The sequence below is a fragment of the Vipera ursinii genome (assembly GCF_947247035.1).
Source record: "Vipera ursinii genome assembly, chromosome: 2".
NCBI lineage: Eukaryota > Metazoa > Chordata > Lepidosauria > Squamata > Viperidae > Vipera > Vipera ursinii.
The window spans coordinates 144,847,575-144,866,163 of record NC_139513.1 but is presented as its reverse complement, the minus strand read 5'-3'; the positions used below and the strand labels follow the sequence as shown (position 1 = coordinate 144,866,163).

Here is an 18,589-nt window from a genome sequence, read left to right as displayed (position 1 = left end):
TTGGCCGCGTGGGTTGGTTTTTGCGGGTGTTCTTTCCCCTCTCTGCGACTTAGCGATTCTTCGGGAGAGAGATGCGCAGGAGGCAGCCGGGCTCAATGTCCTTGTCCTAAAATTGTTGCTTGCCGTTCTCTAGTTTAGAAATAACGATGGCTTTCGTGTTCCTTCCGCCTGAATTAAGATTGTTTCTGCAAATGAATCGGATTCTTCCATCTCGATGGGATCTTTTTTTTTAAAAAAAAAAAAAGCAGCGAGGATGCCGCTGCATCATCGAAGGCTTATGTAGCTCGACCTTGTACGTGCGTGCTAGGAAATAAATCCCCTTAAGATTCAATGGAAAGCTAGCGGTATTATAATTGGAACATTGAGAAAATCTGTGGCGTTCTGAAAGAGCGTTAAGTTAGACAAGGACTAATTAACAATTTGACCGACCCGTCACATAAATGTCTTATTTGAGTTCTACTGAGATCAGTAATTCCGAGTGTAAATTAAATCAATTACAGCCCAAAGGTCAGAAGTAAATATAAACAAGTTTACAATTAAGACTTTTATTTAGACAAATCTCAATCCCACTGATTTCAGTGACAATAAGCTAATGCCGATCCAGTGCAGCGTGCCGAGCCGATTTTTTTAAAACTCCGTAAAATTGGGAGAATGAATGTTAACTGAACCAACGCGAGTCTTGAAAAGACACGTGTGTGTGTGTGTGGGTGTGTGTGTGCGCGCGCCTGCAACAACCTTACAACTTCAGGAGTCTACGGCTGCCTCTTATTTTCTGTCGGCCGTGACAACGTGTTTGTGACCGGAACCTTTGTGACGCTATGTGGACGGAGTGCGGAGCCGAGAAGAATAGAGCGCTGCGCTGTACGGCAACCGGGGGAACGGATCTTCTTTGCTTCGAGTTCGCGAGCAAAGATGTTGCCTTCCCTTCAGGAGTCCGTAGACGGAGATGAAAGAGAGCTGGAGAGCAGCGAGGAGGGAGGCGGCTTGCCCGAGGAACCGAAACCGGAGCGTAGCAGCAACAGTTACCACTGCTTGTACGGCTACCGAGGCTCCGGGTAAGAGAGCGGCGGCTGCCCCACCGGGCCCCTACAGGGCTTTCTTCTGCTCTGTGTTTCCAGCCTGAACCACAAAAGGCTGCTGGTCTCTCTTACCAATCCTTCATCGTCTTTTATGATAATCCAGCCTTTCCGAATCTGGGGGTCTTGGATGAATTCATTCCCGCAGTCCCACCCCGTTGGCTGAGAGCGATGGGGCTTGTTTCTCTCTGGGGTTCACTGGATTAAATGTTTGGTAACAGTAAAAATGGTTGATCGAATAAATCCAACAATTGCTTTAGTCCAGTTTCTAGTTTCCATCTGTGATCATGTAGAAGGTTATGTCTGCTCATGAAATCTAGCCTCGATTTTCCTCCCCGGGGGCATTGGTTTTCCTTCAAAGGACTATTATGCGTATTCCCAACCAATACGATCCTGAGCTTTCCTTTGCCAATTGGGCCTGCAATACTTGCTTACGTTGTGGATCCATCTTGTTGTAGGTCTCTTTCGTGGATGCTTTTTATCAAGTGGGACCCATTCTATGACTGCCTTGGTCCACCTGCCTTCATTTCTTCTTGCTGTCTGACCAGCCCATTTCCATTTCAATTCTTTTACTCTCTTGATGATATCGTATACCGTACTTTTGTTTGTTCTCTAATGATCCATGTGCAGGTTTTTGTATCTTGTCTTGTAATGTTGGAAGCATGCGGAAGAGGCCTTCATCCTGCAGTGGATTGACAGTGACTAAAATGATGGTGATGATGCAAATGAGAGCCAGTTTGCTGTAATATAGTGGTTAAGGCTTCAGGCTAGAAACTGGGAGATCATTAATTCTAGTCCCATTTTAGATACAAAGCCAGATAGGTGACCTTGGACCAGTCCCTATCGCTAAGCTCTAGGAAGCAAGCAATGGCAAACCACTTCTGAAAAACCTTGCCAACAAAACTGCAGGGACTTGTCCAGGCGGTCTTCAAAAATCAGGCACAATTAACAGGGGGAAAAACTGCTACTAAAGGAGGTCTGTCAACCGATGAATTTATCTAATGAATTTTACAATGTTGGTCGTACATTGGAGCTATTGTGTCTTGGGCTGTCAAACTCTTCTGGGTTGTTCAGCGGGCTGTTCAAAATAAGGTGCCATTCGCCCATTGTGAATCCAAAGTACTCCTAGAGTTGCCTATTCAATTCCCAGAAATCCCAGTCTGCTCTTCCCAGTCCAGGTTTTCATTCCCTCTCCCTTAGAACAATGATAGTAATCATGATAGGTGTTCGAGTTTTCTATAACCACATGCATTTTGTCTTGACATTCCTAATTACTTTGACTTTTTCAGATTTCACCAAGGAACAGGCAGTGATGTTGGGAGTCCAAGCAAATCATCAGCTGAAACACCTTCAGATGACTTCAGGTAAATGAACTTGGCAGAATGATTTTGCGTGCTGTACCTTGGATTGTTATAATAGAGGGGCATGTACATATTACTTGTTCCCATTTTTAATTGTTACCAAACATGTAACTGGATGCATTATGAATACACAAATGAATTCTTTTTGGATCTGATTTAAGGCTGTGCTTTTGTTCTAATTTCTAAATAGGTTGAGGGCCAATTATCTGAGGAGTTCCCTAGCTCAGTGTAGACTGTTTAAGGTTAGCTGAGGTATCTTGACAAAGAGTTCTTACTTTCCTAGGCCAATTTGTCAAGCATGTGGAATTGCACTCATATCCCATTCGTTCTATAATGAGATGGTAGAAGCAATAATGATGTGACAAACATCTCAGAAGGGACAACCCCCCCCCCAGTTTTTAGGGAGGAGGAAGAGATGTACTTTCAGATTAACAAGATTCTGATGGTATCACCTTACAATAAAATTGTAGCTACTACAGGTAGTTCTTGACTTTCGGTTGTTCATTTAGTGACCATTCAAAGTTACAACGGCACTGAAAAAAAGTGACTTGTGACCATTTTTCACACTTATGACCTTTGCATCATCCCCATGGTCACATGATCAAAATTCAGACACTTGACAGCTGACTCATATTTATGACGATTGCAGTGTCCCAGAGTCACATGATAGCCTTTTGAGACTTTCTGATAAAACAAAGTCAATGGAGAAGCCAGATTCACTTAACTACCTGATTACTAACGGTAATACGGTTACTAGCGATTCACTTAACTGTGGCAAGAAAGATCGTAACTGGGACAAAACTCACTTAACAAATGTCTCACTTAGTAACATAAATTTGGGGTCCAATTATGGTTGTAAGTCGAGGACTACCTGTACTTCTGGGTGTGCTTCTTACCTGGAATTCCTCAGAAGGCTGACTAGAGAGGGAACTGTCTGAGATGTTTGCCATGCCCATGTTGCTTCTTTGGGCTAAGCTGCCTCTTATCTGACTGTTGTCACTTCTGCATCTCTTCCTCTTTCTGTCTTCTAACGGTTTATTTATGAATCTAAGTCCAGCCCACCTTAAATTCTGTTGACTCTTATCTATCACCAATTTGTTGTGACCATTAGTAATTCAGATTCTTGTGGAGAAGAACATTAGCATACAATTAACCTATATTCATTTGAACTGCCTGGACTTCTTATTTCCTGCGCTTGACAAATAAATATAAAAAGTATGAGAGCTCATTAATATATATTTTTATGTATTTCCCAGCCTGGAGGAAATTTGTCGACATTCTAAGAACAGATACTTCAAAGGAAGCCAACTAATTTTATTGCTATTACAAATGGAACTCCTGTTCCTAGTATGAGCAGTGAATAAGGATATTATAGAAAGGGTGGGGGGAGGAGACCAAATCTAGGAAAATTTAGCTGAGAAGTTTATGCTTTCGTTCCTGTCTGTAATTCATGCACATCGAAACACATGGAGTTATACTGAAATATAACTGAAGCGTGCAACTTTGTGGCTCTTGGTTTTATTACAAGGAGTGTTTTGATTGTTTATTTAAATGGGACATACCTGGAATTTCATACTAAACTGGAAGTGGTATCTTTTTCTTTGAAAGTTTGACAATTATTCTCAAGTATTAAGGACTGGTCTTTGTAGCTCTCTAACTAAATAGATACAATGAAAGCTCTATCTTACCTAGTCATGTTTTTTTTTAAATTTCATTTATGAAGCCTTTCATTGGTGAACACTAATTTACCAGCTGAAGCTGAGATGGAATTGCGCTGTTTGATTGCCAAGCATCTTAACAAAGGAGCTTTGTTTGAGGGGATGGGCAATGTTGTAACCGTCGAGTTGAGGTAAGGCTGTAGATGTGGACTGAGACTTCCAGCGATATCAAGCAATTTTAATTAATTGTAGATTTCTTAATAAATTAGCGATACTTTTTTTGTTTTTACTAAATTGTGTGTAAACGAAACGGGAAGGTCGTTTTAAGTTTTGTTTTACGAGTCAAAGATTGAACAGTGCTATTTCTGAATTGCCTCATCCTTGTCAGGCTTTTGAAGGGTTGGTTGCAGAACAAAATAAAACAAGCTCTTCTCCCTCCCAGCTCAGAAAGCTCTTCTGCCTTTTAGAGTGGCTTTCTGAGCCTGATCCTGCGGTGTTTTTAATATCGGTCCAACTAAACTAAGTTGTGGAAATTACAGGTAGTCCCAGACTTACGACCACAACTGAGCGCCAAATTTCTGTTGCTAACCGAGATCGTTGTTAAGTGAGCTTTCCCCATTTTATGGCCCTTCTTGCCACAGTTGTTAAGTGAATCACTGCAGTTGTTAAGTTAGTAACACAATTGATAAGTGAATCTGTCTCCCCCATTGACTTTTGTCAGAAAGTCTCAAAGGGTGATCGCATGACCCCAGGATACTGCAACCATCATAAATATGACTCAGTTGCCAAGCATGTGAATTTGATCATGTGACCATGGGGGTGCTATAGTGGTCGTAAGCATGATAAAACAGTCATTAGACACTTTTTTCAGTGCCGTAACTTTGCGCACTAAACGCACTGCTGTAAGTTAACTGTTTGTATTCATATACATACTCATTATCTAAGCTCTTAATAACTGTAAAATTAAGGGTTTCAAGAGCTTAAGCTTACAAAAGACAATATGCATATACTCTGAATTCTGGACGATAAACTTCATCTCACTATTATTCAATGAATGTTCTCTTCATCAATGAAACTAGGTAGAATAAGCTTATACTGAACTCTGATAGTGAGCTAGGTGCCTGGCAATATATTTAATGTTTACATTTAATGGGAGTGTGAATACATATACCACTGAAAGGGCTATAGCCCTTTGGAGGGAGGGGGTTGACTTTTGTGTATCATTAAATAAATGTAGGATCTGGTGCAAGGGTCTTCAGACTTGGCCCTTTTATGACTTGTGGACTTCAACTCCCAGAATTCCTCAGCCAGCATGCCTAGCTGAGGAATTCTGGGAGTTAAAGTCCACAAGTCATAAAAGGGCCAAGTTTGAAGACGCCCCTGATCTAGTGACTCTAAGGCAGACATGTCAAACACAAGGCCCGGGGGCCGGATCCGGCCCGCGAAGTGGTTTCATGCGGCCCGTGAAGCCATCCTGGAAACAGTGAGGGAACGGCCCCCACTGCCTTGGCCCTGGCCCAGAGACCCTCCTTCTGCCAGAGACCCTCAGATCTGTCCCACTCCTGCCCAGGCCCCCATAGGCACCCTTGATGCCAACGATGTCGAGCTGGCCACGCCCACCCAGTAGGCCATAAGCACTCTAGCCACGCCCACCCAGCAGGCCACGCCCACCCAGGCCAAACCCACCCGGCCCCCTGAGGGCAACCGCAATGCTGATGCGGCCCTCAATGAAATGGAGTTTGACACCCCTGCTCTAAGGGCTTGTAATCACCACACATGAAGCACTACAAGTAGTTAAGGCAACTTCTGGTCCTCTAGAGGGTGCTGCACTAAAACTCTGAGCATTTTGCTCACTGGCTGTGCTGGCTGGTATTGAGGGGAATCGGGGATTAATATTTTAGCAACACCCAATGGAAGATGGCAGGTTTCCCAACTAGGAAGTACAAGAGTGTCCGTTAATTGTTGCATCACACTGCCAGGCAGGCAGAGGACTGTTGCATCAGAATTGTGTAGATGTTTCCTCATGTTGTAATACTTCAGGATGGGGATGGGGGGCTGCAGTGCTCAAGGCTCAAGGCTGCAACTCAGTCTCCCAGTCAACCATAGGCGGTCAGTGCTCAAACGGGCAAAATGAAAATATTTTCTGCAGTTTTTACAGAAATTAGGATGGGCTAAAAATGGAAACAAGAGTAGGTGGTTTCTGGCAGGCACACCCACTCTTATTGGAAAAAAAAGTCGAAATTGCAGTTTCAAACGAAGAGCCCTCCCTTTCTTCCCTTAAAAAAAAGAAGTGCTGAGTTGTTTTGCCACCAAAATGGATGCTGCAGTGTTAAAAATGGGATGCTGAAATTTACAGGTTGCCCACCCCTGCTGTACAGCTCTGTTTAAAAGGAACTCCCAATTTAATGGGGCTATTCCCAGGTTAATGAGCTACTATATATGTGATTAAAGCCTAAATCAATTTTGAAGTATTGCCTGTTGCGTGCTCTTTGCGGGTTTTTTTGGAAGAGCTGAACTTATTAAGAATAGCACAGCTAATACTGGTGCCTGATCATCCTTGAAAAGCTAAGGAGGGTCAGAAAGAGATAGGACTTGGATCCTGAACAACCAGGCACTGCTAAGCTAGAGATGAGTCAGGGAATTGGAAGGCAAGAGCAAATTACATTCATAGTACTGTCGAGAAAACAAGAACTCATCCGGCAGAAATAGTATTTTTCCTTTTGCTTTCCTAAGAATATTTAACAGTATTTAATTCATCTGATCAGTTTAATGACCATTTCATCCCTTTAAAAGGCACATATTGAGTTTGGTTGGAAAACTTGTAAATGGAGTGAAGGGTCCCAGCGGAAATTATCAGCAGACTCTGCTACCCACCCTACATTTCTTCCTTGGTACTGGAATACTAGACAAGGGAGCCATGAATTCCTCATCTCGTCTATGTCTGTTTTAATTACTCTTCCATTCATACCATTCTTTGATCCGCTGAATTCTTAAAAAGCAGGCTAAAGGGCAGGAATAATCTCTTCCAGGGACTAGATCTAGCCAGAGAAATGCTAAATGACAACTCCACCAAACTCATTGAGAGTTAGCAATTTTTGGTTTCTAAAACACTCATTTTGGCTATGTTTTATCTTTATTTAATCCATTTCATGTTTATAGACTACAGGTAGTCCTTGACCTGTGACCACAGTCGAGCCCAAAATTTACGTTGCTTACTAAGGGAGGTAGTTTTATCAAATGGGTTTTGTTCCATTTTGCAACTTTTTTTGCCACAGTTCTTAAGCAAATCACTAAAGTTGTTAAGTGAATCACACGGTCATTAAGCGAATCCGGCTTCCCCCATTGACTTGGCTCGTCTGAAGCCAGCTGAGAAGGTTACCAAGGGTGATCACATGACCCCCGGGGACGCTGCAACTGTTATAAACACTTGCCGGTTGCCAAGCAACCAAATGTTGATCATATGACCGTGGAGATGCTGTGATGATCCTGAGTGTGAAAAACGGTGATAAGTTACTTTTCCAGTGCCGTTATAACTTCGAACAGTCACTAAACGAATGCTTGTAAGTTGAGGGCCACCTGTACACAGGAATAGCAGGCGAGTGATTTGGCTTCCCATTCACCAGCACTGGTCTGAGGGAAAGTAGGTAGAATCAAGAGGTTGACGGAAATACGAAGCAAAGTGTATTGACTGGAGTTAACAACCTGTGTAGATTCTTGCCTCTGGAGGTTGATTCCGATTGAATTAAAATAAGGGCTTCATTTGTAATGAGGTCGATGAACAGGTAAACCGCAGTGCGAAATAAATACAGCGTTGAACTGATGTGGTGCAACCACCCTGTGATTAATTCAGTATTCCAGAAACTCGAGTTGGTTGTTATTACTGCCTGTTCCAGCCAGAAAAATGTGCAGAAGGAGCTGATCCTGAATCGAGGGAGAGCCCCTTGGAGTATGTTATCTGTTTTTTGGGAGGCTCAGAGAAAGGGCTTGAACTATATCCTTTTACCCTATTTCTGTCTGGGTTAAAATGGGGAGGATGAAGTAGGAAAGTCCTCTTTTTTTAAAAAAATTAAAAATTAATCCCATTGTTCTGATTGTTCTCTTCAATTAGGCCAGAGTTCATACGCATTCCCCAATAATTTTTTTTTTAGATTTCTGAGAATATCAGTTATACCCTCCTTATCGTTTCGTAAGGGCCTAAAGACATGGCTGTGCCAGTCGCTTTGGGGCCCCAGTGGGGGAACAGCGCAATGGAGGTGGTTGATTGAGTAATAATGGATCCCACCCACCTCACCCCCCTCTCCCCATTGGATTTTAACATTTTATGTCTTAACTAAGATGTATCTGTAAGCCGCCCACAGTTACCCGATGGTTAGATGGGCAGCCAATAAATTTTACAAATAAATAAATAAATAAATAATGTCTGGGTGTTTAAAATATCTTTAACAGACGTGCAGCACGTCAATTATAAAACCAGTTAAAGATTAGGCAGAACTGAAGCATTATTTCCTTAAAAGTGATATACATTCAGACTGGAGCTTGATGGATACATTCAAGACGTGAAGGCTTGCTTAGATTCAAAGGTAAGTCTTGATGAATACATTTGAACTCCATACATTTGAATGATTTCTTCAGTTTTTCTCTTCCCCCCCTCCCCCCTCTTTAACAAGATGGAAAACGGTTTGTCAGACTGAGATGCCTGAAGTTATTTTGAGTTCCCTGTGAAGATCTCTAATCAAGAGTTGCTTATCTAGGATAGTGAAGGCTAGCTGAGGAAGACGAGTTCACTTTCATGATCCTCAATCACTTAAGGATTGATTAAAGAAGCCTTATCTCACTTCCCAGGCATTGGGGTGTTCTAGGCCTGTTTTCTGTGCATCTCGGTAGTAGAGTAGGAAAGGGACCTGCCATTTCCAAGTTACTTTGAAAGAAACTAGATTCTGTTTCAAGTTCAAGACAGAAAATTGTTTGCTACCTTGTAGTTGGAAGAGAAGCAGGCTAATCTGACCGTTGATTCTCCTGCATCTCTTTGTGGTTTCCAGTATTATCTGCATGGTGTCCCTCTAGAGTTGTTCATGTTGCTTGAGAATTGAAAAATTGGCCTTGCAAGAATTTTGCTTAGCGTTTATAGTTGTTCTGTGGGAATCAAGCTCTTTATGAGCGTGATCACGTGGAGAACCTCAAGACTGTCATACTTCTTACTATCTCTGTGAAAATATTGGACATCATTCAAGCTATGGAGTGCTGTGTCACCCACATGCCACCAACAGCCGTGATGATGCAGTGGTTAGAATGCAGTATTGCAGGCTGACTCTGCCGACTGTCAGCAGTTTGATCCTGACCGGCTCAAGGTTGATTCAGCCTTTAATCCTTCTGAGGTTGGTAAAAGGAGGACCCAGATTGTTGGGGGGCAATATGTCGACTGTAAATCGCTTAGAAAGCGCTATAAAGCACTGTGAAGTAGTATATAAATCTAAGTGCTATTGCTATTGACGCTTTGACACCCAACATACTGAGATATTTCTTAGTTTTGAATGTGTCACTTCTGAATGCTGCTAATAGAGTTCTGCTCTCTAAAGAGACATCTTGAAAGAAGTATCTATTCTACTTTGCAGATTACTTAGGGGCATGTAGGGAAATTCAAATGTTGTCTTTACAATAGCTTGGCATCCCTTATTTGCCTTTGCCTAGTAGAGTTGCCTTGTCTTTGTACTGTGGGCTGGTGCTGGCACAAGGAATTGCTGGGGAATAATTCAGGCTTGAAAGCCTCAATAGAGACTCCTAACACTCACGGGGTGTGTGTGAATGTGTTTGTGTGTTTGTCCTGAGCTTGCGTTAATGGAGTTTAGCTTACTGTGATTCACCACAAACGCTTTTAGCTTCTCTGGAAGTTTCAAGAATAATTTGTAAAATAGTACAGGAGGACTATAGCTGTTAAAAGACAGACTACGGAGGAGGGACTCTACTGCTTGTATGAGCTTAATGCAGCTGTTTGGATAAGCTATTATGCTGCTACTTCTCACTCACTTTCTTGATTCAAGGTAGCAAATTAGCCCCATGGGAAATTTTGTAGGCTCTGGAATGGGGAATGGCTGAAAAGTAATCAACACTTTCAAAAGAAGCTGTCCCGAGCTGTTTCACTGAAGTCCCCTTTACAGTCACATATCCTGTAGATGATCAACTGTTATTTTAATTGGATGCAGCAAAGCAACCTGGAGACCTGCATTAAGCCGCTTCTGAGTACTTGGTTTGAGGATTTGGTGTGCCCTATTCAGAGGGTGGTGAAGCTTTTCCAGGAGAAACTTGCCTTTGTGTTACATGCTGTGAGTACCATACAAAGTTCACTCTTCTTGGATCTTTCTTGGGCTTTTGTTTGGGTTTCTTGCTCAACGAGTTGCCTTGTTTATTAGTGGCTTTAGCTGCAACTTTTGTGAGAGTCAAAGTGTATACAATAAGACTTCACTACTTCAGACAATCTTTAATTGTGCATCATGTCACCTAGCGTGTGCCTCTTTCTTGGAAATTTTACTAGGCACGGTGAGAGTGGGGAGATACACACTAGATGACATGATGTGCTAGTTGCTGTCCTTACATTGTTCTTTCTTTACCTTCAGGACAGCAGCAACAGCATAGCAGTAGAACTATACTGCAAGGGGCTGTTGGTGGGAAGTGTTCATGGCTTAAACAATTTGGTCAGAAGGAAGGCATTACTGCAGCTGGAATTGAGTTACATGTTTTTAAATATATACATTTCAATTATGCTTGGAGGGGGTTCTTGGGTCAAAGAGTTTGAAAAACAGTTTCTCTGCAGATATGAGAGAGAGAGAGAGAGAGAGGAAGGGAGGGAGGGAGAGAGAGAGAGGGGGGGGGGAGAAATAAATAGGTAGGATGCCAGAAATGTCTTCTTTCCATAGAGTTTGACTGTTCTTGATGTGTTGGCCTTTGAGTCAGTGCTGACGCTTGGTGATAGTCTGGATAAATTCCTGCAGTTTTCTTGACAAGATTTTGGAAGTGGTTTGCCATTGTCTTCTCCCTAGGGCTGAGAGAGTGACTGGCCCAAGGCTACCTTCATGCCTAAGGTGGGACTAGAACTCCCAACTTTAACTACTACACCAAACTGGCTCTAGTTCAGGGGTAGGCAACCTCGGCTCTTTTATGACTCATGGACTTCAACTCCCAGAATTCCTGAGTCAGCATGGCTGGTTCAGGAATTCTGGGTATTGAAGTCCACAAGTCATAAAAGAGCCAAGGTTGCCTACCCCTGCTCTAGTTTATCAAGATTTGATGTCAAGTTCCTGCTTGATCAGGAAGCCCTCTGGCCTTTGCTCATTATCATTTTAACATAACTGAAGCTGTTTGAAAATAAAATGGAGGCCGGGGAGAAGTTTACATACGCGGATAGTCCTTGACTTAACAATCATTCATTTAGTTCCAAGTTACAACCACACTGAAAAAAGTGACTTGTGACCAGTTTTCACACTACAATCGTAGCAGCGTCTCCACAGTCACGCGATCAAAATTCGAATGCTTGGCAGCTGGCATGCATTCGTGACCGTTGCAGTGTCCCAGGGTCACTTTTTGCCACCACCTGACAAGCCACGTCAACGGGGAAGCCAGATTCACTTAACAACCCTGTTAATACTTAATGACTGCAGCGATTTTTTAACAACCGTGGCAAAAAAAAGTCGTAAAATGGGGCTAAATTCACTTCACAATTGCTTTGCTTAGCAACACGAAATTTTGGGCTAAATTGTGGTTGTAAGTCGAGGACTAACCTGTACATTCTGAGGGGTCGGGAAAATGAATGGACAAAACAAACGAACTGACAAGATGTTCCACTGACACCTGTTGAAAATGAAATTGCTGGTTGATAACAGCATAACCCTTTACATCTGCTTGGCAATAAAGCCAAGTGTTTCCTGAGACAGATGAAGAGTATAGAATTGCAGTCTAAGGCTATGTCATTGTACCAAGTGGTGACACTGGCTCTGCTCTTTCAAGGCTCTGAGTTGCAGTCCTGTTGAAGTGAATGGATCTGATGAAAAGACAGAGAAGGATATTAACAGGTAAGCAAAGGTCCCTCAGGATGATATTTCTCAGGGGCACCCTTGCTCCTTTTGATATGACTGCTTAATGGAACTTGACTCTTGACTCTACATCCTGGAAATCTGTTTTACGTTCTTTTCCAGGTTCCTTCGAGCAGCAAGTCTTCAAGATCTGGTCAGGGAAACTATGATGACATCCTCATGCACAGCTGCAGCAACAGAGGAGCAATGCAAATCAGTGGTGATTGACTTGAATGGGCCACAGCTTTGCTTCCACAGTGCAGGTAAACTTACAAAGGAGATACAAAGTAGTAGTAGTAGTAGTAATTAATAATAATAATAATAATAATAATAATAATAATAATAATAATAAGAAGAAGAAGAAGAAGAAGAAGAAGAAGAAGAAGAAGAAGAAGAAGAAGAAGTAGTAGTAGTTGGAAGGGACCTTGGAGATCATCTAGTCCAACCCCCTGCTCAGGCAGGAAACCCTATACCATTTCAGACAAATGGCTGTCCAGTCTCTTCTTAAAAACTTCCAGTGTTGGAGCATCCACCGCTTCTGGAGCCAGATTGTTCCACTGGTTAATTGTTCTAACTGTCTCTCCTTAGTTTCTCCTTAGTTCTAGGTTGCTTCTCTCCTTGGTCAGTTTCCATCCGTTGCTTCTTGTCCTGCCTTCAGGCGCTTTAGAGAATAGCTTGCCTCCCTATTTGTGGCAGCCCCTGAGATATTGGAACACTGCTATCGTGTCCCCCCTCGCCCTTCTCTTCATTAATTCCAGCAACCGTTGCTTATATGTTTTAGCCTCCAGTCCACTCCACTTCTAGCATCACTCCACTTCTAGCATCTGAGTGGTGCTCAGTAACAAGAGCACAAGGAATGTTGAGAGGCTGGTGTTATTTTAAACCTTTCTACAAAGACAGTTGTTTAAGGCAGACAATCCTATTTGAGTCTAGCCTTACTGTAGTGTAGCCTTCCTCTTGCATCCATCTAATATACTCAAATATAGCAAATTGATTCCCAGATTTGGAAGACTTATCACCATGGACCAATACAGAGATTTTGATTGGGTCATTCATGTAATTTGCTTTTTTGCTTCATTTAAAGAAGCCCCGAGCAAATCCAAAAGGTGATCCTTTGGGAAAACGGTACTTTTCTTTCTTTCCTTCTCTCTCTTGAAAGAAAGAAAGAAAGAATTCTGAAAGGTCACTTTCAGTTTTTTTCTTGGTCTTTATGACATGCTTCAGATTCATTGCAACATTATGCAGCGACACCTGAAAGCTGCAATTTGGGGTCCCTCCAGAGGCTTAAAACTTTCAAATCCAAAAATTGCCAGATAGCAATTCCTAGAGAGGAATGGAAATCTGACACGTGTTTTAAGTCATCAGTTTGAAGAAGGCTGGCCTAGAAAATCGCATCTTCAGCATCTCTTCAAACGCACTGCTGTTCTGCTAAAGCCTTGATGGCATTTTATCTTAACTATGCAATTAAGAACAACTCTCTTGATCCAAGCTAGAAGCTCCATCCACCTTAATTATTAAGAGTTTTATCCCACCTTTATTCTTTTTTATAAATAACTCAAGGCACCAAACATACCTAATAATCCATCCTTCTCCTATCTTCCCCCTCAACAACCACCCTGGGAGTTGGGTTGGACTGAGAGAGAGGAACTGGTCCAAAGTCACGCAGCTGGTTTTCAGTGCTAAGATGGAACTAGAACTCACAGTCTCCTAGTTTCTAGCCTGGTGCTTGAATCACGAGACCACGTTGGCTTTCAAACCTTGCTGCTGGTCCTCCCCTTCTTTTTACTTCCACCTTTCCCAACACCAGAACCTTTTCCAGAGAGTAGGGTCTTTCCATAATTACTCTAGATAAGAGTGATCATTTAAATGTTGACCCTTATTTATCTGCAATTGTGCGATTGATGGCCAAAGAGTAGCGTCCTGAGCGGGTGCTACTCTTGAAGCCTCAGGAAACCATAACACTCTCTTCCTTTGTAAGTAGATAAGGAATATCTGTGTCTTGTAGAAAACCCTTTTCAGGTAACTTGGAAGACATTTGTTAATTTACTGCATTGACTGAAATAATAAGATTTTTCTTTCTTCCAACAAATGTCTCAGGAACGAATAGGTTCTGTGAAGATTGGACACAAGCATTTCTGAACGTTTCTGAAGGGGGCAATCCCTTCCTTTTTCGACAAATACTGGAAAACTTTAAATTGAAGGTAACTGTCTGTGCTGGGCACGAACAATGAGAATTGTAGTCCGAATGCATCAGCCGGGGCACTGGATTAGAGATGGCTGCTATTTGTGATCTTTAGAAATAGTGGTAGATGAAACCTTTCATGTACTATTGCTTGTTTTGAGTCTCATGTGTTTCCCAACCCACAAATCATAATCTATTTTAGACAAAGAACTGGGTTTAAATTAATCTCCAGTAGAAACCAGTGGCAAAGTTTGTGTTCTAATACTCCCCGATTGCTTCTTTACCAGACGCTCATGCCGAGACACAACAATTGTGGCTCAAGTATATTTGTTCTAAAGCAGTCCTGTGTTATAAAGGGTGGCTTTTGCCTGCCTGATTTGATGCAGCCCCAACAACAGCCATGCAGTGTAGGAGCACGTAATATTATTTATTTATTTATTTAGCATAAGGCATACAGGTAGTCCTCGACTTACAACAGTTCATTCAGTGACTGTTTGAAGTTACAGTGGCACTTAAGAACATGACTTACGACCATTTTTTGCAGCATCCCCATGTTGATGTGATCCAAATTCAGATGCTTGGCAGCTGGCTTCTATGGCGGTCGCGGTGTCTTTGGGGGTCATCCCCTTTTGCGACCTTCTGCCGTACAAAATCAATGGGGAAGCCCAGATTCACTTAACAGCCGTGTTCCTAACTTAACAAGTGCAGCGACTCGCTTAACAACATTGGGAAAACAGGTTGGAAAAAAACGGGGCAAAATTCACTTAAACTGCCTCGCTTAATGATGGAAATTTTGGGCTCGATTGCCGTTGTAAGTCGAGGATCACCCATAGAGCCCACGGGCAGCAGTAATAAAATTGTATAGAAGGAGCACGTAATACTGTGGCACACGTACGACGGGAATAGGTAGTCAGTTTTGTAAGGCTTGAGGAATTCAAAAACATTTCAGTTATAGATTACATTTTAAATGACATTGATTCATAAGAGTCGAATAAGTGTTCTATTTGTTATCTAGGCCGTTTACCCAGTTAAACGTTTGTTAGTTGGAGGATGTCTGCTTTTCTTCCTGTGTAAGCTGGTTTAGTTTAAAGATGGGACGTTCTTCCTGTTAAACTTCTCGTTTCCTGCTCCTGATTCCTGTATATTAACGTGTTGTGCGTGCAGGAGGTGCAGGAGTTTATATTGGGTGTCCAAAGAACCACCGTACGTGTACAGCACATCTATTGGCAGTGGACAGCAGCAGCCTGTCCTGACTGCCATGCAGGGGGAAGTCACCCACCCTTCTTGCCCGGCGGACTGTGTGCAACTGCCTTTATCCGAGCGAGACTGTCAAGGAAGAGAGTGTGTGGACCAGGGTTTCTATGTAGGCTTTCTCCACTGGATCAGGACACCGGTGTACATGTTGGCTGCTCTCTTTCCAGGCCATACAGGACATCAACAACCTGAAGCGCTTCATCCGGCAGGCAGAAATGAGCCATTACGCTTTGTTCAAGTGCTACCTGTTTCTGAAGAACTGTGGCAGCGGAGATGTGCTCTTGAAGATTGTCAAAGTAGAATATGCAGAAATGCAGGAAGCCAGGAATGTCATCAGTGTGCTGGAAGAATTCACGAGAGACCAGCTTGGAGCTTAAACCCTCCTTGTGAACCAAGGGTTGGCTTGTACAGTACCAAATCGGCGTGCCTCCATGTAGGATCACAGTGCTTGAGCATGCAGGCCATTTTTTTTTTGCGTTAAATCATGCATACTTATACCGTGGAGAGTTGCACTCAGTCCCAGCTCCTCACAAGGACACAAACATGTGGTCCAAAAGGAAAACCCCTCCCATAGCATCTTCTGTGAGGTGGAGTGAAATTGGTATTTGTTGGCATGGGAACAAGCTGAATATTCAAGTGTTCACTCTCCTCCCTGCTTTCTCTGGTCTGTCTGGCTTGTAAAACCACCGTCACTTGAGGTGTCAGTGTAGCTGTCCAAATGGCTTTTGAGTGGATACATGTATAGTTCTTGGCTAGCTAAAAGCAGCATAGTTGCACGTCTGGATCAAGCATATGGATTTGCTCCCATTCTCTCTTGCTGTTATACGCACGCACGCACGCGCACACAAACATACAAATCTCATCCCAGCAACAAGCTATTTACCTTAAAGCAGGGCAGCTGAACCTGGAGCGCCAAATAAATTTACACACTGGTCAAATTAATTATTAATTATTAATATTTGTACTTGTAAAACTTGACCCCATTTTTACAAGCTGTAGATAATGGGGTTTTGGTGAGGTATGCTTATATCAACCACTCACTGGGAGGCGGGGGGAGGAGAGAAGAAAGCTGAACGGTACATCCGAAATAAAATCTATGCACAAAATTGTTCATGGAAAACTATAAGTACACAATAGAAAAATAATGTGACATTTCTTACATCATGCTGCTTTGCACGTACACTCTTTGCTTGAATAGCCCTTGATGGGAAAAGCACGTTCTATTCAGCATATTTTTAAGGCAGAGTCACTTCATTTGGTGCTTTAACAATAAGCCATGGAGGAGGATATTAACTATGTAGTACTTCTTGCATTTGCTAATTCAGTGTACATTGTGGGGCAGTGGAATCAACACAGTGGCTAATAATGGGTATTAAATTTGGTGAACATTGATGCATTTTTGCTGCATAGATTCAGTCTGTAAAATTCTGTGAGCTCTGATTTGCATTCTGCTTGGAGATCTTGGAGAGGCTCAGAAAGCTTTCTTTAATGCGGAACTGTTGAGTAATTAGGGTATTAAATGCATTCACCTTCAAGCAAGGTTGGCTTTGTTCCTGTTTCTCTTCATTGCTGCACTGAAAGATTGAAGGTATCTCTTGTACCGCTTGTTCTGAACACAGGAAAGGTGGTTCCTAATAAGCAGGGGTAGTGTTGGACTTGAATTTTGGGCTCAAAGTGCACTCAGTGGGGTGGGAGGGGGGATGTTGGATGACCAGCCCAATTCTGATTCGGGGCCCAGTTCAGTAGCATGAGGAAGAGAGTTCCCAAAGTCTTAAAGGATTTTGAATACAGTTTGAGATAAAGTCTTATTTAATAAGGCCATAGTTTGAGATTATTAAACTGAATCTTTAGCCCTAAATGCTTACCATTTAATTATTTGTAGAAAGCGGTATCTTTTTTTAAAAAAAATGCAGATATGAATCACCCAGGAAATAGAGCATCTAGCATGGTAATAAATCCCTACGTGCTGTGAAAAATGTGAAATCTAAGGAGATGTACAGAGGTCAAGACCACAATTGAATGGAACAGTTACAGAGCCAGCAAAATTCACATGAATTGGCAGAGAAGAAAGAAGCCAGCCTGCAACTGGAAAAAAGTAGATTGGGTGTTCTCAGACTAGGCGGTTACCACTACTGATTCTTCCTTAAAAGATTTTTTTTTTTTTGAATGGAAGGAAAATTGATACAGGCAGTCCTCGACTTGACCACAACTGGAGCCAGAATTTCCAACGTTAAGTGAGCCATACCCAATTTGATTACCTTTTTTGCCACGGTTCCTAAGTGAGTCACTGCTGCTGTTTAGTGAATCGTGGTTTTTTTAAGCAAATCTGGCTTCTCCAATTGACTGCTTGCCAAAAACCAGCTGGGAAGGTAGCAAATGGGAGATTACGTGACCGTGGGACAATGTAACTATCCAATACAAGCACCTGAATTTTCACTGCGTGACCATGAGGAGGCTGCAATTGTCCTAAGGGCAAGGGCCAGTCGTAAGTCACGTTCTTCAGGGCCATTGTAACTTCAAACTTGCTACATGAATGGTTGTACGTTGCTTGTACTTCTGATGGAAGAACAGAGCTACAAGAGAATATTACTGGGATGTTGGGTAAACCTGATGGTGTTTACACAATTAATGCTTTATATGGGAGCGTTCAAAAGAACGAGGAAATCACTGCAATGTTCCTCTCTCATATCTTCAATGTCTTTTGAATTTAGAATATCATAAATGTCATAAATCAAATAAATAAATAAATCTTCCTACAGCTCCAGGATTATGTTAGCCATTTAGACAAAATCAAGAAATGACACCCAGAACGGTTCCCCCCCCCTATGTGCAACATCTGTAAATTCTCAGCCAGCATGACCGAGAACTAATGTTCCTAGGAGACATTCACGTTGAAAGGCTGATGTGGGTATGTAGTTGGGTTACATGGCTGCCAGCAAATCCCCCTTGTCAAATTAAGGAAAAAAAACTGCCCCAGTGTCTTTTTTCCCATCAA

The 18,589-nt window shown here is 42.4% G+C and overlaps 1 protein-coding gene across 1 annotated transcript; it reads left to right on the top strand.

Moving 5' to 3' along the window:
• The first annotated feature begins 881 nt into the window (after positions 1-881).
• LOC310635473 (protein Njmu-R1) lies at positions 882-17,133 on the top strand. Its single transcript, XM_083354448.1, has 10 exons — positions 882-1,055; positions 2,366-2,440; positions 4,161-4,286; positions 7,946-8,107; positions 8,624-8,675; positions 10,296-10,415; positions 12,094-12,158; positions 12,282-12,421; positions 14,256-14,359; positions 15,762-17,133. The coding sequence occupies exons 1-10, from the start codon at positions 913-915 to the stop codon at positions 15,969-15,971; spliced, it is 1,197 nt and encodes a 398-aa protein (XP_083210574.1). The 5' UTR covers positions 882-912; the 3' UTR covers positions 15,972-17,133.
• Positions 17,134-18,589: the final 1,456 nt, after the last annotated feature.